At 42.8% G+C, this 24,518-nt stretch overlaps 1 protein-coding gene across 2 annotated transcripts in view; it reads right to left on the reverse strand.

Moving 5' to 3' along the window:
- The window catches only part of LANCL3 (LanC like 3), a 31,164-nt gene extending 10,269 nt beyond the window's left edge, over nucleotides 1-20,895 (reverse strand). For both annotated transcript variants that reach the window (XR_006103161.1, XM_042460954.1), the window contains exon 1: nucleotides 20,260-20,895. Coding sequence is in view for 1 of the 2 variants with exons in the window: in XM_042460954.1 (XP_042316888.1) it covers nucleotides 20,260-20,856 (597 nt within the window). In the remaining variant the exon portion in view is untranslated. The remainder of the gene's footprint in view (nucleotides 1-20,259) is intronic.
- Nucleotides 20,896-24,518: the final 3,623 nt, after the last annotated feature.

Raw genomic sequence — 24,518 nt, forward strand, 5'->3', positions numbered from 1 at the left:
ATAGATGAATGTGAGGAAGTGTTAATTCTAGTAAGACAAATTCACCCTCTTGACTAAGATAGGAGCAGAGAAGGAAAAGTACATGAACTAGCATTCTAGTTTGTTGATGGAATGTATCCATCAGGAACAAAGCAGTACATCACTTGCGACCTTATTACACTAGCTCAGAAATGGGATTTAAAGTAGAAAAAACCTGCAAATGCGATGTTTCTGCAAACCTGATATAACACACAACGTTTCTGCAAACCTGATATAACACAAAAATAAAGTGAACATAAAGGGGAGAAAAACGACACCTTTTTACTTTTGGAACTTTCGGTCATCACCTGTGACTTGACCCACTACAAGAGTGAGAAAACAACTACATACACACGATATTATTGAAATGTGTGAAAGAAATAAAGTGGGTTATATTATTGTTAAAAATGATAATTCTGTTGGTCAGTCACAACAAGACTAGACCCATTTAATAAATTCTTGAATGGTGAGTAGACAAATATATAAATCCCAAGGATTCAGTAGGTCTAATCTAGTCAGGACTAACAAGATTTAGGTCAATATTTACAATAAGTGAACACATATAATGGTCTCAAACACCAAGGTATATGTTAAACAGATACAAATGTACAGTGGCATCCCTGAGGTTGGTGTCACCCATTGTAGGGGGAGGGGACAAACTGCCTTGCCCTTCCCCCCACCCACCTGGACCAATACAGCCCCCTGCAAAGCTTTTAGGGCAGGCCTGCACAACATATGGCCCTGGGGCCACATACAGCCTGCCAAAGAATTTTGGGCAGCCCGTGAAGACTTCAAGGCTCCTCTGCTGCTCAGATTCTCTTGAGGGACATGTAGGGACATGTAGAGGAGAAGGAAGGGCAAACACTGGCCCTGCAAGGTTCCTCCACTGCTTGGCTTTCTCCTGAGAGGGCCAGGCAGAGGAGGATGAGGATGGAATTAATATTAATAATATGCATTATTATTAATTACTAATAGATGATGATGATGATGATGATGATGATGATGATGATGATGATGACGACAACAACCTATCTGCAGCCCAGATAAGTTTGACCTATTTTGGCCCCTTCCTACTGCCAAGTTCTGCAGGTCTGCTTTAGGGTCAAAACAGCCTCCAGCCGAGCAGATGATCCCTGAAGGCATGACTCTTCCCAGCAGTTGTTTCTACTGAGGGAGGCTGCACTGTGACCTCCTGAAGGCCAGTTTAGGGTCCAGTGTGGCTGCTGAGCGAGCAGGAAAGCAACCTTCTCACTTGCCCGGTAGCCATGTCAGTTGCTCTGGGGTATCACCCCATTGAGTGACACCCCCTCTCGGGTGTCCAGCTGGTACCATCTGCTCCCCCTAGTGATGCTTCTGCAACTGTAGGCTGTCACAGAATCATAGAGTTGGAAGAAATCACAAGGGCCCAATAGTCCAACCCACTGCCATGAAGGAACTTACAATCAAAGCACCCCCAACACCCAGCCTCTGTTTAAAGACAAGGAAGGAAACTCCACCCAGGGACGTGTCAGCGCAACTGCTGGGGTCCAACAACCACTGTCAGCAACTCAAACAAGTCCTGGGGTTAAATCAGACCCTTGGAGCAGAGCTGGCAAATTTCCAGAAGCCGAAGCGTGGCTCCTAAGTCCAATTGGGATGACAGCAACTGGATGTCTTCCAGGAACTGCAGCAATGCAGGAACCTCCGGGGACACACAGCAAATCGATGCTGTAGCTTCTTCTGATAAACCACCAGAGAAACTAAGTCCTCAAAGTGCTCTTTATTCACAATGCTATAATACAAAACTAGATCTCTAAAACTCCAAACCATACCAATCCAACTCCTTCTACAAACCCACAAGCTATCCCTTGCAACCACTGGGTTTATATAGTTCCAGACCATGTGGTCTCCCAAACCCAGTGAGTTCAAGTGTGTAACCATGTCATGTGTCTCCTGTGCAATCCAGACACATGGTTTCATCCATGGCTACGTGCACTTGGGCACTGAAGTGTCCTTGAACCAATGAGCTTCAGCTGAGCTTGATCAGCCTTGCCACTCTGCTGAATGCTCATGGCCAAACACACACACATCAATCATTTTCCTGTGTGCTGTGTTTTAACCAGGGGGGGTTCTTGGGGTCCGGACCCCACCCCTTCCGTTAGATAAAATGAATGGTGTGGTGCTGCCACACCGCTGCACTCAAGCCCCATTATAATGGTGGCACTTAGTCTGGACCCCCCCTTCCCAAATCCTGGTTACGCCTGCTCCACCACACTCCAAGGGAGTGTGTTCCACTGTCGAGCATCTCTTCTGTCAGGACACTATTCCTAGTGCTGAGGTCGAATCTCTTTTCCTGTAGTTTGCATCCATTGCTCTGTGTCCTCTGGGTTTATAGCTTATAGCCAATAAGAAACTGATTGACAGAATGAAATTCTGAAATATTAACTTCCAGTAATTTTTTAAAAAAATATATAGAAATTTCTAGGAAAAAGGTAGCACTTATGTTATCCAGCCAGTCTTGCCTACTGTCAAACTAGTTTCACTGTATTCCAATGAAATATTTTGAATTTTATATTTATATTTTTTCACAATCATATTTAAGTAATACACAAAATATATTTCTTACAGTTACAATCATCAACCATGTGTGTGCTGGAAGAATGACACAATCTGCTTTCCTAAGCCCGATGGCCTCCAGATATGCTGGTCTGCAGCTTCCATTATCACCAGCCAGCATATGAACTGGAGTCCAACACGTCAGGAAATTCAGAAAGGATGCTTTTTAACAATGACAAAAAACATTTATGTTGCATACTGTAGCTTCTACGAAAGAACAGCAGAGGGAGCTTTATCAGCAACTGCAGTGTGTATACAGTATAAAGAGAGTAACATACAGTAGTTTGTATTCAACAGGCTAACTTCCACCAGCATACAAAGGGGCTTGGATGTCTATCAGTCTGCTGCACTGCAGCACACCACAGAATGAGTTTCAAATACCACCTTTTTTTCCTCAATGGAGCCGACTGGTTGTGATTTGTTGATTGTTTATTATTGTACATGATGTTTTCTGTTTCTGAAGGGAAAACAAGAATTGCAACAAGTATGTTAGCTATTTGATTCTGGATTAATCTTTAAACAAATGCACTGCATCACAACCATCATTATTCCTCAACTACATTTTCTTCCCTTCCATTAAAAAATATCTATTTGATAGTTTGGTAAGGAGATGCTAAACAGGTGAGACTGAGAAAAAAAAGAAGATATTATCTATATGACTGAGTTAACAAGTATCCCACCTCTCAAGACTGAAAACTAGCCTGATGACTATTTTCACTTCACATGCAATATAACTGTCATGTTATAGAAATATCACAAATACTGGGGCGCTCAGTTCCTTTCCCACAGAACTGGACATTATTTGATTTCGATGCTAGTGTTTCTTCTGAATATGTCTGACCCATTTTTAATTTAAGTAAACTGCACCCACATTGGAGAAATAATCCAGTTTGAAACCACTTTAACTGCCATACCTCAGTGCTATGGAATTCTGGAGTTTATTGTTTGTTTTGGCACTAGAGCTCTCTGACAGAGAAGGCTAATTGTCTCACAAAATTACAGTTCTCAGAATTCCATAGCATTGAGCTATGACAGTTAAACTGGTGTCAAACTGGATTATTTCTGCAGTGTGGATGCAGCTGTAGTTGATATAATTAACACAATAGATGGGTTCAATCTTATACTGGCCTGTTTCAGCACCAGTGCTCTATGAAGAGTGACTTAAGGAGCTGAGAGGAAATGGTTAGCAGGTGATATGATAGCCCTGTTTAAATATTTGTAGGATTGTCATATTGAGGATGGAGCAGGCTTGTTTTCTGCTGCTCTGGAGACTAGGACATAGAGCAATGGATGCAAACTACTGGAAAAGAGATTCCACCTGAACAGTAGGAAGAACTTCCTGATAGTAAGAGCTGTTTGACAGTGGAACAAGTTCCCTCGTTGAATGGTGGAATCTCTTTTTGGAATTTTTAAAACAGAGGCTGGATGGCCATCTGTTGGGAGTACATTGATTGTGAGTTCCTACATGGCACAGGTTTGGACTGGATGGCCTTTGTGGTCTCTTCCAACTCTATGATTCTATGAATTCAATAATTCTAAATGGTTAGTATGGGAAGCACCAACCAATATTCATTCTATTTGTTTTATAAGGTGCAAGGCACATATCAAAAGAGCCACACCAAGAGAGAATAATGATTATTTTGCCAGTATGTAGTGATTTAAAGCACACACATCCTTTCAACAGTGCTTTCTTTGCTGTGATTTTAGCCAGAGGATCTGTTACAACAAAGATGTCCTGAACAAGAATTTCACAGATCATTAGAACCTTGGTATATATTTTAAAATGCTAATAAAATATCACACACAATGAGAATGAATGCTTTCTGGGAGTGGTTGGATATAGACGTGAAGGGATAGAGGTTTGGCTTCCCTTTAGTTCAATAAACGTGAAGAAAATAGATGCAACAATTAAAAACAAAATGGAGCTATGAAATAGAGAATTAACATGAGCTTGAATGATATATAACCTTGAATGATGATTATCTTGAATGATTGGTTTTGTCTCCCAAGAAGCACCAGATAATGACCTGAACTTCTTGGTGCAAGTCTTGAATCATAAGTAGAGAAAGGAAAACAGTGACTTTTAAAAATGGGGAAAATTGAGGCTAAAAGTAAGCTCTGGTAATCAAAGATGAAAGTGGAATCTGATTATTAATACCTCACACGTATCACAACTTTGTCAACAAGGCATTTATCTTCCAAAGAAATCCACTGTGTGATTTGGGTATGGTTTTAATCATCATTCCCAAGTTTTTAACTCTGGTTACAGCTCCTTCTTCTTGGCCTTCATTTTCTTGACTTTCCTAGCACAGACTTCTTGTTTCATCTTACAATGTAAGGCAAACCTGGAGAAACTATGGCCTGTGGTCCTCAAGCATCTCTTTTCCCCATCTCCTCTAAACCTCATTGAATTCAATTTCCCCCCAAAATAAATTGGAGTAAAAATAATAATCAAAATATAGGTTTCTGATACTGAATGCCTTCAGGAGTAGCAGATTACTTTTAAAAACCCACCAAACCACCAAATGCCAGTCCTCTCTTCCAAAACACAGATATTGAATTGATCACTTCCAGATTGGGAAATCATATGATTTTCAGTCAATTTCAATTTTCAGCCCATCCTACTCTATGTTATATTTCTGATCCTGATAATTACCTCATGCTTATCTTTCAGTAAGGAAAGCAAGGCATGGCTATTTGTTTTTAAAGTAAGATGTAGCTTAACCCTGAGTACCAAGGCAGGGCACCACAACAGAAAAGGCCCTATCCTGGATCACACTTCATAATGCGATAAATGATTCAGGAACGTGCACAAGAGTTTTGAAGATGGAAACCTGGGAGGTGTGGGAAGAGTTAACCCTGAGTCCCCAAGCCTTTTGGGGCTTTGGAGCTTAAAATCAGCATGTTCTTTTGAATCTAAAAATAGGACAGAAGAGTCAGAGAATATGTGACATCCAAAAGTAGCTCTGACTACTGGAGAAGTCTACTCATTAAAACACATGGGTAGAAAATCTATGATTAAATGAAGCAACTTATATAAATGTCTCACTTACAAAATGCTATTAAAAAAAACCCCTACACTGATCTATTTCTACATACTGTCAGCATTCTTAAACTTCCATGGGTGCTAACAAGTAAGTGTAGGATCTCCAGCCTGGCAAACAGCCATTTTTATTTTGCCTACTGATTTGCAATTTGTGGTGTGTACACTGTTCAACGAATGGAAGCACTAGATCAGGCAACAAAAGATGCTGACAGGTGAAAGACAGAAAGAGCAAATGAAGATGATGAAATTTGCTAAGGCACCTGAATTTAATTCCATGTCATCAGTCCTAAAAAACAACAATAATTTTGCCCTAGTAGCCCCTGTGTCATCATCATCATCATCATCATCATCATCATCATCATCATCAATTGTATAAGATGCTTTCACTTACAACTCCCACCCTCCCCAACCATAAAGGAAAATAAGAGAATCTCCTGAGGCATAAAGAGACTAGATAGTGCTAGTCATTGCCTGGAACTAAGCTCATAAATCTAAGTACATCTCAAATCATATTTTGAATGCAAGGTCACATATAGCTTGATATTGCCATGTCCCAAGGACAAACAGGAGAGGGAGAGAGATAGTAAGTCAAAGTACTGTAGAAGAACACTGGAAGTAAGCAACATATTCCTCTCCTTTAAAATGCTGGGAAAGAGCAGGAAGGTAAATTCTCCTCATTAAACATTTAACATTTGAGTCTTAGATACTGACAAGGTTAAAGCTATGTTAATCTTGTCTTCCTGCACCTCCTTCTCAGCCATCACTGCATATAAAACAAGCATTCCTTGGGGGAAAAAGATGCCACTTTCCCAGAAAATATGATTCAGTGCACTATATGTGTGTGTGTGTGTGTGTGTGTGTGTGTGTGTATAAAAAAATCTCAGTGGAGAAGAAAACATTTCTTCCATATAAAAGACAGCCCTGAGCAATACTAGAAGCCAAAACAGCCAATCTTCAGTAGGAAAGCAACCACTGCTATTAGGTTTTAGATTTTTAATAATTACCATGATGCTTTAATCCCATCTGCATCTAAGTGTGAAACGTTAAGATTGTTCTAGTAATGGCAGCTCAGATTCTCTTTAAAACATTGCATGATATCAGTAGGACAGTGAATCAACTCTGATTGCCAGTCTGAATTTTAAACAGAGGATGGGTTTCAGCACATTGGAGATCTCCTTCAGGCTAAACTTTAGAGTGGATTCACCACTCCAGTCACACGGGAATTAAGAGCCACCACCATATCATAAAGCAGGAGAAGAGTTCTTTTCTTCCATATCAGACATTTAAAAGTCCATACTTCTAATATTCAGGGCTGTGTGGTGAGCACGCATATGATACCTCAGCTGTGAGCTGAACACTGTCCAAGATGTGTTTTTAAAACATTACAGAAAGGGCAAGACTGATTGATAACACAGGCATTTGTCTTTTATGGAACACATGAGTTTGTCCTCAAGTATCTGGAAACAAGATCGTACAGGGAGATGCAGAAATGGTGGTACATGAAATCTTTGTGCAAGAGATCTCTGAAGTGAAAACTGATAGATGGAATATGATTTACTGTGGGGAGCTGTTTCAGGGACAGGGAACTGGAGGAGTATTAAAGGGTAATGATCTGGTGATAGAGGTCACAGAAAGTAAAGAAAGGACAGGAATAAGGCTAAAGAGAGAAAGAGAATGAAATAAGAAGGGACAAAGTTCAGAACTACATGTTATAAAGACAGACATCCATTTCCTACTTATCTAGGAAATACAGCAGTTAGAAGGACACTGGCTGAAGAGGATCAACAGGATCAAACTTCTTTGAAAACTGAGAGGGTGTACAGACTGGCCTTTATGTCAGCCTGCATCTGAACTAGGGCTCTGGTAGGACTGAGCGTTTACACGCTCAAAGCCCTACTATCACCACCTGGCCACCATCATGGCACGCGCCATAACATCTCTTGTGCGCAGCTCCCAAATGGCGCTGTGCACAAAGGGTGTCATAACACCACGCTGGGGCACTTATGGAGCCCCTTCTACAGCGCAAATAGGAGCTGCATTTCACTGCTCCTTTTTACACCAGGTTGAGGGCATAGTGTGCGGTTGGCTACGTCCCCAACCCAGCACTTTCAGGGGTGGCATAGAGCCACTCCTGTCAGGCTGTTTGTTAGCCCCTGAGTTTCTAAGCAGTATTTTAAGGCATGGATCAAAGGACAAAGATTATTCCCATCTAAAGCAGTTGTTTGATTCTAAGTGTAAGTGCATTATGTTCCTTTCTATTGGATTTAGGCACTGAGATCAACAACAGGGCAAAATTATTGTGCTTCCACGTAAATCATCTGTTTCATGCTTGCCACATGGTTGAGGGAGAATTAATTCAACAACATTTCACTTCTGGCACTCAGATTACAAAGGAGTTACTTGAAAGTATGTTCCACTGAAATTGACAGTACTTACTTTCAATTACTATGCTTTTATTAAAGAGTTAATTTGCCAGTTTGAGATGTAACTTTTACTGCAGTGTTAGTTGCTGTCCATATATTTCATACATAACTGGATGTACACCTCAAGCAATTACTCCAGTTTACCCTCTGCTCATGTTAAAGGATCATCAATGGTCTATCTCAACTTATAAGCTCTGGCAAAAATAGAGAATTGGGACAATCACCCAAGAAAGGAGTGAGTTACATAATAGAAACCTGTTCAACAATTACCATGTTACACTGTATTCCAAAAGGCAGATTCTAGATGTAAGCATGCCTGTTGCTCTTCAAGAGGTAAGCTGTCAATTGGTAAATGAAAATACCTTATTAGTGCTTTATGCAATAATGAGAGTGGAATCTAATTCCACATTTTGATAAACAATTTCTAGAAATATCCACTTTCACTTTGTGAAAGGTAGCTCATGAGTAGATCAAGGAAGGAGGAGGAGAAGGAAACCTCATAGATAATTTGTCTAGTGATCTGCTTTTCCTCTTCTGCATATATATTATTGTTTTATGTATCTACAAAGAGACATTTACAAAAGAGCCTGCTCAATTTCACTGTGCAGGACTTGTCAGCATAACACTAAAGCTGTATGGAAAAACAGGATGTGAAAATTGATTGTAAATGGAAAGGAGGCACACTGAGATGATACCAGATGGGTGATGCCCCGGGCACTTGACAAGGAAAGCTAGAAGAGAACAAGAAGGAAAGATGATGCAGCAAGGGGTGGGGGAGAATATAGAGCAAATATAGACACAACAGGATAAAACCAGAAAGAACTGGAAAGCAAATGCTGTAGAAAAGCAGAAGAATGTAATCACGTACGTTTAAGGATAACAGTTGCATTGACAAAATAAAAGAAAATTTGAACCAGAACATATTTGGGCAATTTTAGCAAAACAAAAAGAAACCAGTTCATTTGACAACAACTGTTTTTCACATCACCAGAAGGCTTACCTCCTCAAAGATTAGTCATAGTATCTCAGCTCTCCCTTTTTGTCATACTTACTTAGATACTCACTAACATATAGCTGAAATATTCTCAGCCCACTGAAGCCAAACATATGGCCTGAACTAATTTAATCCAAATAAACAAGGGAATGATTCACCCAAAGATGTTTTTTAAAACAACAACAGCAGCATCAGTCTCTAATAGTGAATTAAGCAAACTATGCTCATTGCAAGTAGTGAAACTAAAAGAGTTTGACCTTGGTTGGATCATGTGCTAAGATGGCACAAAATCTAAGAGGCAGTTACCTCTGCACTATTATAAATGTGCATAATTTAAATTTGTGTATTGCTGTAATCATGTTGAAGTAACCGGGTGTCAGAAGTTTGGTGAAGGGTGACTTTTTCCTGTAATTCTTAAGTTTTTATGATGCAAGCAATAACGGATGGAATACTCTAATATTCACTCATCGACCAAGTATCTTTGGTAAATCATTAATTTAATTTTAATTTCATTATTCATCATGGCCAGTTTATAAATCACAAAAATAATCCCATATGCTCAAACAATTCTGACACACCTCATTCTCACCAGAGCATTATCAGCAAATAACTGATTTTCATTGCTGTTAGTATTATTTGCTTTTGAAGGATGTAGCATGATGAACATGCTGGCTTAGTGGTTAAGATGCCTATTCTGATGATCGGAAGGTCAGGGATTGGCAGTTTGATTGCTGCGTGATGGGGTGAGCTCCCATCACTAGTCTCAGCTTCTGCCAACATAGCAGTTTGAAAGTATGTAAAAGTACAAGTAAATAAATAGGTGGGCCACATGACTACTGGAGTCATCTTTGGACAATGTTGGCTCTTCGGCTTAGTAACAAGAGATGAGCACCATTCCCTAAAGTCAGTCACGACTAGCCATTCATGTCAAGGGGAAACCTTTACCTTTTTATCACAATGAAGACTCTGCGAAAGAGGCCTTGTGTCTCAGCCCTTTTACTGGCGCATCTGAAGAACAAATCACTTTTGCTAAAGCCTATTTATCCTCATTTTCCCAGTCATTTACCAGTAAACTTACCAGGAAATATGCAGAGTACTGAAGAATAAAAAAACGAATTCATTTAACGATATTTTATTGCATGTGGGATGATTTAACATTAAAACAAGAGCAAATGAAATAATCTGATTTCCTTGACTGAAGAGGAAATAACTAGTTATTGTTGAACTTAGAATGAGCTAATGGTTGAGAATATGAATCAGTAACACTCACAAAGTAAATCAAGCTGTATCCCACCTCCCATCATTTTTTTCCTAGTCCAAATGTTATTTGACTACACTTTTACTGATCTGGCTACAAAACCCAGTTTTGGCAAGTCACATGCTCTTAGCCTTATGAGAAGGCAATGGCAAACCTTCTCTGGCCAAGAAAACTCCATGATTGGTTTACCTTAGAGTCGCCGTACGTCGGAAGGTCTTGAAGGCATACAGCAGCAACAATCAACTTACTGACTGTATTTTTCCCTAACTGACATTTTATATTCTGCCCTCTCCCTCCATTTCCTCTTGCAAAAAACAAGAGGAAACAAAAAACATTTCCCCACATTACTTAGCTGATGGGACAAAAGCCTGGATCAGGCTTTTTAATAACTGATGTCTTTATTGAAATACTTTTTATTGTGCCTTTTTGTCCACAGCCAAATGGCTCTACAGGTCAATTTACAAATTAACCTTTACAAATATAAATTGCAACACTTAGAAAATGTAATAAAGTACAACAAATGCATAATAAAAGAATAACCAAAGCCTCCTTACAAAATTACTGTCTTAGGCAAAGGTGTAAAAAATAAATGAATAGAAGGAAGACAAATGGACATCTGGAATTCCCAGACATCAGTTCCATGACTGACAAGGACATGCCATTATCCTCTCAAATACATGTTACTCCTGCTATTAGCTCTTAGTCTAAGTAATGTTTCCATCTGTAAATATCTGGCTCTTTATGACCCTCATTTAGCTACTCTCTTATAAAACTGTTTCAATGTAGCTGAATTTCCTGAATCAGTTCTATTACAACTTTGAAAATGTTGTAGGTGTGCCTGAGTACATGAGTGTTGGGCTGAGAGAGAGAGAGAGAGAGAGAGAGAGAGAGAGAGAGAGAGAGAGATTTCCATTTAAAATGTCCACCTGTCATTTAAATATAGTTGCTGGAGGTAGGAGCACAGAAATCACTTGAAAGCCCAGCTGTGTATTCTCCCAAAAGACAGACCTGCCAAACTGCAAGGTTATTTGAGATTTCCAAACATTAAGAATGGGTGGAAGTTCTGATAGCATAGCAACCAGGGTACATTTCTGACACCTGCTTCTGGTAGCAATGTTAAAAGCAAAATCAGTGTTTCAAAAAAGATGTATGGTCCCACCCATGCCAAGCAAACAGGGTCAGGACTGAATAAGCATGATGGACATTGTCATGAAGTAACAGTTTTGATCAAGCTAATCATGCCTGCATGAAAAATTAGCCTGCAGGCAATTATAGGGAGGAAGAAAGATTAGCGAGCATATCTGAAATGCTACTTTTTGAGTACATGGGAAATTGCTGTTGCAATTTTGTAGACTGGAACAGGATTCTTCTGGTTACTATGAGCCTTAAAAAAATGCAACACAAAGTGGTATTCCTTTGACCAGTACCAGTTCTTGAGCCACTGGCTATATGAAGACAGGTTTTACAATGCCAGTACTCCAGAGTTTAGAAATATATTTTTGTTGGACTACAGTTCCCATAATCCTGCTGGCCACCTGGTCTGGAGATTCCAGATGTTGTAGTCCATTATTTCCACTGGCCAGAAAAATCAGTAGTAGCAGAACACATTATAAACCATCCTGGGCACAAAATGCTATTTGAAAACATTGAAATTCTGGACTATGCCAACAACTATCAGGTTAGAATGTATACGGAAGCCACTGAAATCCACAAACACTTGGACAACTTCAACAGGAAAGAAGAAATCCTTTGATCTCCTTTGGAAAAGTGGGCTATAAATAAACAGTGTTGTTGTTGTTGTTGTTGTTGTAAACAAAGTTTCACTACCAGTCCCGCAAAATAGCAAAATCAGCACTCAGCAAATGCAAATGAGAAACGACCCAGGGTCAGCGGCTTTCCCAGCACATAATGATCACCAATTAACAGGCACTAATCCTCTTTTGCATATCCTCCCATCCTGAGGCCCTGCTATCAACAACAGAACAATATACAGATTAACATGGGAATCACTCCTCCTCAGCCAGGGTCACACAGTATATATATGCCCACCCTCTTCCAGGTCAGCATTCTCTGAAGATGCCAGCCACAGATGCTGGCAAAACATCAGAAATAAACTCTTCTAGAACATGGCCACATAGCCTGAAAAACCCACAAAAAACTATACATGCTAAATGTTTTAGTGTGATAATGCAAATCTAGTCTCCTTGTGGAATATTAAAAGTTTTGAAGAAGAATCAGCCAAATGTCTTCAGTAGCTAGGAGGTATATTTAAAATTCAGCTGTGATAAAATTATTTTCATTGTTGTTGGTCATCTAAATGCTTGCTGACATTCAGTTAATCTTATTCACAATGTATTAGGCCTCAGCAAAATATATTAATATATTCATACTGAGGATTCAGGGATGTTAATTCATTAAAAAGAAGGAAATATAATTTTGGCCTCTTATACAGATATCTTCTGAGTCAGAAATATTCTGAATCCACACTAAGTGAAGGCTCCTTTACTGTTCTTTTATCGGTTTAGGCAACACTATGATTAGACCAAATAACATCAACTGTACTATCAAGGGGCCTCGCCTCGTTCCTGGCCCCCTCAGGGACCAGGAAGGAGGCGAGGAGAGTGCTGGTGATCCCCAGGGCTTCGCTTCCTTCCTGGCCCCCGCAGGGACCAGGAAGGAGGCGAGGAGAGCGCCGGCCATTGCCGGGGCTTCGCCTTGTTCCTGGCCCCCTCAGGTACCAGGAAGGAGGCGAGCAGGCCATCGGCCATCGCCGGGGCTTCGCTTCCTTCCTGGCCCCCTCAGGGACCAGGAAGGAGGTGAGGAGGCTGCAGGGAGGCGAGGAGGTTGGCGTGGCTGCACCCAAGAGGTGCTGCCTCCCTGCAGCCTCCTCCACCCCAGGCCTCGCTGCCCTCCTTTTCCTCCGCGCGGCCATGCGCGGTGGAGGAGGAGGAGGGCAGCGAGGCCCCGAGGGTTGCCTAGCAACCCCACAGCAACTGGGCTTTTCCCGGTTTTTGGCAGCACCCGTGCCGTGACCAGGCAGGTGCCGCCAAAACCGGGAAAAACCCGGTTGCAGCCGGGTTATGGCAACCCTATTCATGGGGGATCCTGGAACCAAACCCCAGTGCATAACAAGGTCCCACAGTATTTATTTGTATCATTCTATTACAGTGGTGCCTCGGGTTACGAAATTAATTCGTTCCGCGGCCGCTTTCGTAACCCGAAAAGCCTTCGTAAGCCGAATTGCCATAGGCGCTAATGGGGAAAAGCCGCGATTCCGTGCGAAAAAGCCGAAAAAAGCACCAAAAGTTTTTTCGTAACCCGAAAAAACATTCGTAACCCGGAACAATGATTCCCTATGGGATTTTTTCGTATCCCGAAAATTTCGTAACCTGGGTATTTCGTATCCCGAGGTACCACTGTATTTCTTAGAATGTATGCCATGGGCAGCTTTACTTTCATGTAATTTATTGTTTGTATGTACAGTGCTGTGTAAATCTAAATAAAGCATAATAATAATAATAAGGTAAAATGTTTAAAAAAGTTTAAAACATTGGGCCATTCTTTAAAAACTTTCTGTTTCAAATGTCTGATTGAAGGCCAACAAGAAAGGGGCCATTCTGCCCTCCCTTGGAAGGGAGTTCCACAGTCTAAGGGCAGCCATAGAAAAGCCATAGAAAAGGCCCTCTCGTGTCCCCACCAACCATACTTGTGATGGGGATTGGACTGAGAGAAGGACCTCTCCTGATGATCTCATAACCCAAGGCCAGCTCATATATGGAGATATGGTTTGCCAAACAGCTTGGACCTGAGCCATATAGGGATTTATAGGCCATAGTCAGCACTTTGAATTGTGCCCAGAAACAAACTGGTACCCAGTGGAGCTGTTTCAACAGGACATTGTGTGGTCTCTGTAACCTGCCCCCATTAACAGCCTGGCTGCAACTCTTTAGACCAGCTTAAGGTTCCAAACATTCTTCAAAGGCAGACCCAAGTAGATCATGTTACAGTAGATGTAACCAAGGCATATACCACTGTGGCCATGTCTGATGTCTCAAGGAATGGGTGCAGTTGGCGCACAAGCTTTAAATGTGCAAAAGCACTCTGGGTCACTGCAAAACCTGGGCCTCCAGGTTCAAAGATGAGTGCAGGAGTACCCCCCAAACTGTGAACCCATGTCTTCAGGGGGAGTTTAACCCCATATAACACTGGCTGTATCTCTATTCCCTGATCTGCCTTTTGACTGACCAGGAGCACCTCTGTCTTGTCTGGATTAAATTGTCTGGATTAAGTTGAGCTAGACTGTGGAAAGCTGCAGACTCTTAGTCATGTACACATGTGCATGCTACCCTCCTCCCTAGGTTTCCCATACAAATGTTTATCTTGAAAAGAGCAGAGCTGAAAACCAACTGGGGTGTGTGGTGGTTCTCTATTTTACTTATCTACCTATTCTCTATTTTATGCCTACCAAGATGTGTTTTTTGCTTCTTGAGGAATGAGAATGGAATACCAAGGCAGTGAGGTGGTGTGTGCGTGTGACAGAGAGAGAATGATAGAGCAAAATGAAGACAAATCCAGCCACTACTGCAGTATCTAAAGGTAAAAAAGGTAAAGGTATTCCCGTTGACAAGGTTGTCAAGTCATGTCTGACTATAGGGGGCGGTGCTCATCTCTGTTACTAAGCCGAAGAGCCAGAGTTGTCAGAGAATACTCTGTGGTCATGTGGCCAGCATGACTGCACAGAACACTGTGTACCTTCCCACCAAAGTGGCACCTATTTATCAACTTGCATTTGCATGCTTTTGAACTGCTAGGTTGGCAGAAGCTGGGCCTAGTGATGGGAGCTCATCCCATCATATGGCACCTGGGCCGTGAACTGTCAGCCAGCCAACCTTGCAATCAACAGTCAACATCTTAACCACTCGAGCCACCACATCCCAGTGGTACAGCCACTACAGTGCCTCCTAGTCTGTAAGTTCCTTGCATGAGAACAGAGTAGAAAGGCTTTCTCCCTCAAAACAAACACCACCCACATTTCCCTGTGCAGGAAATTACTGAAGTCCAGATTAAAAAAGGATAATAAATTTCAAAACACTAGTCAAAATAGATGACTTGAGGCTTTTAAATGAAGGCCTGCTATTCCAGAAGATGACAATGGATAAAAAATTTAATTTTTGTTAGTAACTACATGAAAACTACTGTAGTCAGTACAGCTTAAAATATTACCATTTCAAAGTTCCTTAATGATGTGTGCAGCACCAGCCAACCACTTTCTATAATGCTGAAGCACCTCTTATATTCCACTTAACTGAGCATCAGATTGAAAGATTAACTGTGCACCTTCCCTCAAAGATAACCCCAGCGATCCTGATTTGCATCATAAGAGAAGAGCCTAAAGAAATAAGAGTAGAGACTTGGATGCTACTGAAAGAGAGTAGTTGCAATCCAGCACTCTGAACCCTATGCCTTCAATATAGAGGCATCATTATAAATGTCCCAGTTAGAGAGGTGCTAATGTATTGGTGTGGTGATACCAAGACATTTTAAAGTAAAGAACAGAGAAGATTAAGTACCACAGTTCAAAAAGCATAGAGAGTGCAAAGTACTTTTCATAAGAACATGAAAGTCTGGTATGAATTATAAAAGTACATGACACCCCCCAAACAGCTCTTTCATCATCATCATCATCATCATCATTATTATTATTATTATTGTGCTTTAGATTAACACAGCACTGTACATACAGTACAAACAATAAAATGGATAAAGTAAACCTGCCCATGGCATACAATTTAAGAAATAATAGCATAATACATATAAATAATACAAAACAATACAGGAAAGGGTTCAATAAAGTAAAGCAGTATTTTAATACTTTTATATGTAAGGCTGCATAGTAATATTAGTTAATAACCTACACCTTGTGAGATGGGCATGATAAAACATTTAAATTTCTATCACTCAAACCTCTACAGGTTTAATTGTCAGGAACCTGAACTGGATGTTTGATTCACCTGTGCTACAGCACCAGAAATTTTCAGATTCAGGCCTTGTGAAGGATTGCTGTACCTTGCAAAATAATGGAGCTGCATTTTTACACACAACAGAGCTGCAGTGATGAAAGAAGCTGCAATTTAAGGAGAGGAAATATGCTGTTGTACTCATGTCTTGCTGGTGGGCATCCTATATAGCTCACTGGTTGGCCACACTACTAAGAGAATGCTAACTAGATAGTCTGGTCTAGCAGGTATCTTCTTAATGTTCTCTTACAACTCTTATAGGAACTTTCCCAAGCTCTGGATCCAGAAAGCAAAGTAGTGCTTAATCTCCCACTATCCCTGTAATAAGCATGTGTTCAACTCACACAAGAATGTAAGAATCCTACTTATTCAGACCACGGATCCATCCAGGACAAGAGTCTGCTCATCATGGCAGCCATTCAGTTGTTATGTGCCTTAAAGTCAAGTACAATTTATGACAACCTTACTATGGGATTTTATTTGCAAGATTATGCCATGGTCTTCCTCTTAGGCTGAGAGAGTGTGATGTGCTAAAGTCTGGCAGGCAACACGGACTGTATTGTTTCATATAAACTTTGGTCATTAAAACCACAATTGGCTTTTGGTACAATTTGTTTTGTGTATGTTTGAAAACTTTTTAATTGCTTTTGTATGTGTGTGTTTTAAAAATGCTTTTATCTGTTGTACATTTCCTCCGGAGGCTCTAGCAAGTGCTTGCTATGTGGGAGAGCGTCCTCCATCCCACCTGAGATCAGCAGGCTAGATAAGAGGTGGCAAGGCAGGCCTTACAGCACACATAGCTTTGGCCCCTATAACCTTGCTGCCACTTTCCATCCCCACCACCAGCTTGAAAAGGCCATCTCATGCGAATAATCAGCAGCCAATAATCTGGCTTACTCTGGTTATTGTATTCTTAACAAATGTCTTTGTTAATGCATAAAGAGAATCTAGAATAAATTGAATGGTTGCACTAGCGGTGGTGGTGGATAATATTTTTATATACTTGTAATTTATACACTCTTGAGCCTCTCCTAATCCTCCACTTGTACACTTACACATACACAAAGAGACAGAACTACCAAAGTAACACAGGTAAAATCCTTCCCTATGAGGCAAACATGGACAGAAGGGTTTAGGAAAGTCTTCTTTCCTACCTCAGTCTACCATCTCAAACAATAATTCCAATACCTTCAGTGCATGTAAAAAAAAAAAAAACGAAAAGTCAGAGGTGAGGGGATTGAAATCATGGGAATACTATACTGTTATTTGGACCTCCCACTGTGCCCTGTATGCTTGAGTGGTATGTCTAATATACCAGTGCTATCATGATTTTATATATGTGTATATACATATATGTGTGTGAAAATACATACATGTGTAAAATAAAGAAAACGTATAATAAGCTGTGTCGATCACTCCCTATGTATGCTTCTTATACTGTAAAATCACACATCAATATGTACCTGAGAAAATCCTACTGTCTGATTCTATATAAAGAACAAGGGGTCAATATCCTTATAATGTAACCATATTGTCAAAACCAGAACTCAGGAAAGTTTTGGGAGTATAACTCTTAAAATCCCCCAGTCCACACTTCCATTGAGTTTAGATTTGCACTGATTTGCACTAGAATCATAGAATCATAGAGATGGCCATATGTCGGGGATGCTTTGATTGTGATTTCCTGCATGGCAGGGGGTTGGAGTGATTGGCCCTTGTGGTCTCTTCCAACTCTACGATTCTAGGTCTTTAGACAGAGGCTGAATGGCCATATGTCAGGGGTGCTTTAATTGTGAGTTCCTCCATGGCAGAGTTGGACTGGATGGCCCTTGTGGTCTCTTCCAACTCTGTGATTATGTGTTTCTGTACATATTGGTTAAATAAATCCCCAACTTATAAGATATGTTGATTCTTTAAAAAAATCACTTTGATTTTTTTCAACAACAGATTAATAATTGATTGTGTGACCTAAGAGGGCAACTATACCATTTAGTGACCCCAATTCCAGCCTCTTGTCCCTTGCTCCTTCAGCTGGTGGTTTCCCATGTGAGTGGGAGAGAGATTAATCCACTGTTAGTGTGTTTGTGTGTGTGTGTGTGTGTGTGTATGTCGGGGGGGGGGGTTTCTATCCAAGATTCTGAGCCCTATCCTTAAAAAAGATTCAGAACCTTCAAGATTAAAAAAACCTGGAGAATTCACTAAGCCTAAATACCCTAAAAGTCATCAGATCCCGTCTGATCTTGGAAGCTAAGCAGGTTAGTACTTGGATGGGAAATTGCCAAAGAAGACCAGGTCCTGTGAGTTATATTTCAGAGAAAAGAACTGGCAAAACCACTTCTGAGTATTCCTTGCCTTAGAAAAGCATATGAAATTCACGGGGTTGCTGTAAATCAACAGGTGACTTGAAGGCACAGCCACTCACACACAGGAGGATTTACTGTCTTGCCAAGATCAGAGCCACCAGCTGCCACTGTGCATGCTTTTTCAAATCCTTGAAGGTTGCCTCAAAAAGAAAACAGCTGCTGCTTCCTTGAATGTAAAATAAGGGGACAGAAGCAAAACTTAGGGAAGGGAAGTGGTTTTAAGCTTGAACACACCAAACTACCTACTTGCAAACTTCTTAATGAAATAGATTATTCCAGTTTAACTGCCATGGTTCAGTCCAATGGAATCCTGGGATCTGGGGTTAGGGAGGATGGATGGGAGCGAGGGGAGAAGAGAAAAATGTGACCAGCTGAAGGAAGCAAAGTAAGAATGATGCTAAGTTTTCAAAGGGATCTTGTAGTACCTTTGAGATGAAATGAAAGAAAAAAGCTGGTAGCATGAACTTTGGTAGACTTGAGTCTACTTTATCGGATGCATGAAGTGGACTGGAGTTATAATTTGTCTCTGGACTTTCGACTCCACTTCATGTATTTGAGGAAGTAGGCTTAAGTCTACCAAAGCTCTGGACCCTCCACTCCTATGCATCTGAGGAGGTAGGCTCAAGTCCTAGAAACTTCTGGACTTTCCACTCCACCTCATCATCTGAGAAAGTGGCTCAAGTCTACCAAAGCTCTGGACTCTCAATTCCAGTTCATGCATCTGAGGAAGAAGGATCAAGTCTTCCAAAGTTCTGGACTCTCCATTTATGCATCTGAGGAAGTAAGCTCAACTCTACCAATGTTCTGGACTCTCCCCTCCATCTCATGCATCTGAGGAAGTAGGCTTAAGTCAAGGAAAGCTCTGGACTCTCCACCACTGCCATCCCACACTGGATGTCACCCAGTGCAGGGTGTGGGGCTTCAGGGTGGTGCACACTCTCCCCTGTGTGTGATGGGGAAAGAGTGGGATGGTAGACAGAGGGAGCATGCATGGGCATGTTATACAGGGCAGCATGGAGATGGCATGTGAGGGGATGCCACACAAGGGAAGATGGGGATGGTGCACAGGGGAAGCAAGGGGATGATGCATGTGGGAAGCATGGGGTGGTGTAAGGGATGGCACGTGTGAGCAGTATGTGGGGGATGCAGGAGGCAAAGTGCAGGGATTGCACATGGGGGCACTGCATGGGGGGAAGCAAGGGGACGGTGTGCAGAGAAGTGTGGGGATGGTGCATGGGGGTAGCATGCCCAGGAGAGTTCTGGGCTGCCACCTAGTGTGGGCCGCACCACTGCAGCCCCAGCGCACTCTCTCCCCTTCATGCACCTCAGAAAGTAGGCTCACGTCTACCAAGGCTCTGGACTCTCCTCTGCCAAAGCACATGCTACCAGCTTTGTTCTCTTGTTAGCCTCCAAGGTGCGACCAGGCCCTTCCGCTGACTGATTTTCCAGACTAAGACAGCTCTGTCTCTGAATGATGAGGATGATGATGATGAGGATGATGGGTGAGGGAGGAGTGGGCGTGGGAAGGCTGGCGGTGTCTCCCACCTGGAGTCCCAGCTTCTGCTTGAGGAGGAGGGCGGCGCAGAGGTAGCCGGCTCTGCCGGCGAAGAGCTCGTCGGATCCTCCCGGGAGGCAGGCGTCGGGGGCGCAGGGGGGGCAGAGGCGTCGGAGGCGCTCGAGGGCGCGGCGGCACTGGTCTCGGAGGCCCAGGGCGTGGTAGACCAGGGCGGCCGCCGTGTAGAGGCCGGCCCCGCCTAGGAGGAAGGCCGCCCGGGTGGCCCTGGCCTCCTCCTGCTCGGCCTCCTCCTGGCCCTCTTGCTGCTCCTGGCGCCGGAGGGAGGCCTCCACCAGCCTCTTGGCCGCCCCCAGGTAGGCCTCCCTCTCGGGGGCGAAGAGCGGGCACTGGGCCACGTGGAAGAGCATGTAGGCCACCCCCGCAGGGCCCCCGTACAGGCCCCCCTCCTCGCCCAGGCCCCGGCCAGAGGGCGACCCCTCCGGCTCCGGCTCTAAGCCGGGCACCTCCCGGAGGATGCGGGCGATGGTGGCCTGGACCAAGGGCGCCACCGCCTCCTGGCCCTGTCCGGCCAAGAGGCTGCCCTTGTAGTCGGCGAAGCGGTTGGGGAAGCAGCGCTGGCTCTCCATCGCCAGGGCTCCTCAGGAAGGGAAGGAGCCCTCGGCCCCTGGGCGCCTGGCGGGAGAAGAGGAGGAGGAGGAGGAGGAGGAGGAGAGGCTCTTCTTGGCTCCTAGTCCCCGAAGGAAGCAGAGAGGCAGCAGCAGCAGCAGCAGAAGAAGGGGCTCCCTCCTTTGCCCTCTCTCTCAGGCCGAGGGAATGGCGCGGAGCAGAGCAGGGCCAGGAGCTCGCGGGCCCCGCTGGGGTCTGGCGCCTTCTTCCCTTGGCATCGCCTGGGCTCCTCCTCCGCTGGAAAGGCTCGCAGGAGAAGGAAAGAAGGAAGGGCTGCAGAAGGAGCCCCGGGGCAACACTCCTTCCTCTCCCTCCTCCTTCTGGGGAGACGGAGCAGCAGCTGTCACGCCGGCAGCCCCAGCAGCAGCAGCAGCAGGAGGAGGAGGAGGAGGAAGGGCGTCCGCTCTTCTTGTGTTGCTCCTCGGGAGCAGCAGGGACTGAGCCCACGCCCCCCCCTTCCCCAGCCTTCTTTTCCAGGAGGGCTCCGGCGCAGGGGCTTAGCATAGATGGCTCTGGGTTCACTTTGTATGTTCCCCTCCTTTTGGTCCAGGAGGAATGCCTAAAGGAGGACTCCCAAGGGGCTGCCTGCCCAGGAGCAGGGTGTCTTTTAGCGTCACATTTTGGAATGCCCCCCTTCGGGGCTGCCTCCTCGGAGGGGAAGGCCCCGGCTGTGGCCCCGCTTGGCCGGAGGAGGAGGGAGGACGAGAGGCTCAAGCTTGGCTTCTTCATTCTGGCCTCCTCCAGAGAGTCTATTGCAGGGGCCTGAATACAGGGTCCCCTTTTTTCAAGGGCGGGCTGAGGTTAGCTCAAATCACTCTCCTCTGGGATGAGAGACACTGTCTGGTTCATTATCATGAAAAGAAAAGAAACAAAAGAGAAAATGGACACCTTGAGCAGAGAAGATGAGGAGCCATCACTCATTCATATATATATATATATATATATGGCACACAAACAACGAACATATCTCATACCTCATCTCTCATACATATATAGATATTATGTGTGTGATATAAACCTATCTATATATGAGATACACAGAGAGAGAGAGAGAGAGAGATGAGATATATTTGTTGTTGTGTTTCCAACTTACAGTGACCCCATTGTGGGGTTTTCTTGGCAAGATTTGTTCAGAGGACTTTTTTGAGGGTTTTTGGGCTGTGTGGCCATGTTCCGGAAGACTTTATTCCTCACGTTTCACCAGCATCTGTGGCTGGCACCTTCAGAAACGTGGCATCTGTTAAGACACCAGCCACAGATGCTGGGGAAACGTCAGGAATAAAGTCTTCCAGAACATGGCCACATAACCCACAAATAGACTTTGAATGCTGGCTGTGAACACCTTCAACTTCACATTGTTCATTGGCATCTCCTGAAGCTGAGAGAGTGTGGCTTGCCCAAGGCCACCCAGTGGGTTTCATGTCCAAGCAGGGATTCAAACCCTGATCTCCAGAGTCATGGTCCCACACCCCAACTGCTGTGCCACATTGGTTCTCTTGGTATGAGATGTATGCCATTGAAAAGATTTGCAGAAACTATTTTGGGCACACTTCAAGGCAGAAAAAGAAAGAAAGAGACATTCCATGAAGGGCAAGCCAAGAGTCCTCTTTAGGACAGATTTGCATCAATGTGGATAATCACTTCATGGGATCCACATTCCCACTATAGAGTTATAACACAAATCTCTTACATCAAGATCTCTCTCTCTCTCTCTCTCTCTCTCTATGTTCAATGCATATAGAAATCATCAATAGTTTTTAGGATGGGTGGTTGTTGTTTTTTTTTAAAAAATAGAGAATATTTTGAGATTTAAAAAAATTACTTTAAAATTTTGCTAAAGGTCATGAATGATGAACAAAGCTCTTCTGAGGCTGCTAGTTGTGCTGCCTTGCATCTCCATTTCTGGTAAGGCACAGTTTGTTGTTGTGTGCCTTCAAGTTGTTTCCAGCTTATGACAATCCTAAAGTGAACCTATTGTGGGGCTTTCTTGGCAAGAGTTTAGAGGTTTGACATTGCCTTCCCCTGAGGCTGAAAGCACATTACATAGTTGTAACTCCTTGCCCTGTTTGCCTTGAGTGATGCATCAAGGTGACACAGAGAAGTCCTGTCATCTACCATATGGGCTTTTCCTTGGCAAACTGCTGCACATGGCCTCAATCCTGTTTTAAAGAACAATAAAGTCAGAGTAAACTTTTCACTGCTGATAGTCAACAATGTTGATGCTGTTGTATGTCTTCAAGACATTTCTGACTTATGGTGACCCTAAAGTTGACTGATAATGGGATTTTCCTGGAAGAATTTGTTCAGATTGGGTTTGCCCTTGCAATTCTCTAAGGCTGAGAGAGTGTGATTTGCCCAAGGTCATCCAGTAGGTTTTCAAGGCCAAGCAAGGGTTCAGACCCTGTTCTCCCAGTATCCTAGTCCAACACTCAGATCACTATGCCATGCTGAATCTTATAGTCGACAATGCTAGTCATCCATTATAAATCCATTAAATCCATTTTAGATGGCTTGTTTGTAACTAGGTGGTGCCACAGACTCACACGATATTTGTTTGCATTGTGTTTTCCCCCTAGTTATTACACAACGGCATTATAAGTAAAACACAGTGCTACTAACATTTGACCTTCAGCCAGCTGGCAGTAATATGATTATCAATATTTTTGAAAATCATCTGACTCTTTTCTTGCTGAGGTAGATATCCAGGTGTCACGGCAAAGTGCCGCGATACTACTGAAGTGGAATCAGATCTTTAAAACTCATGATGGTAGGAACTAAATTTCCTAGAGATCAATTTACTGAAAGTCTTATATTGCCCTGTAATAAAAGAGGGAATCGGTGATACAGAATTATAGGCCAATGATGTCCTTCAAAGGTGAGAGGAGGACATCCCAGATTTGGTCCTTGTCATCTCCAGTTAAAAGGGGTTTGGAGCAGGTGATAAGAAATACTTTTGTTTGAGACCCTGGCTTGCTATTAGCAGTCTGAGTTGACAATACTGTACTAAGCCAGATGGACAAAGAAGCTGATCTGGCATCAAGTGCCTTTTGATGTTCCTAACTGCCCCCTCCCCCCAAAAAATCTACTTGATGTACTATATAGATCATATATTTGCAGTTGCTACCGGAATTATCTGGTCTGTGCATTATTATAGATACCTTGAGAATATATGTTATTTGCATTTCTGAAATATTCTGAATTCTGAAAACTGTCCCTCAGTTCTGAGCCTTATTAGTTACTTGGCACTCTTATTTAGTTTTCTAAATTAATTTTCTAATTTAGGGCTTTTCAGGTCCTAAAATCCTCTCCTTGGGAATGTTTCACAGAGCAATATTATTCCTGTATATCCAGTAGTGGGACTCACTACATTCAGTGAGGCTTATTCCCTAATCCTTATTTAGGATTTCAGTCTTGGTTTTCTATTTGCATGCTCATGTGAACTTTTTTACTTGCAAAATGCTTACTCCCTCTTGATTCCATGATAAGAATCTGAATTAGTCTGTTTTCAAAAAGGAATCATCAATCTGATTTCTGCAAAAGTGGAATAACTCAAATAAGCAAACAGGAGATATTTATTTGGTTCACTGAATGGTTTGTGGATAACTCATTTCTCCCAGAGTAG

The sequence above is a fragment of the Sceloporus undulatus genome, chromosome 3 (genome assembly GCF_019175285.1).
Source record: "Sceloporus undulatus isolate JIND9_A2432 ecotype Alabama chromosome 3, SceUnd_v1.1, whole genome shotgun sequence".
Lineage (NCBI taxonomy): Eukaryota > Metazoa > Chordata > Lepidosauria > Squamata > Phrynosomatidae > Sceloporus > Sceloporus undulatus.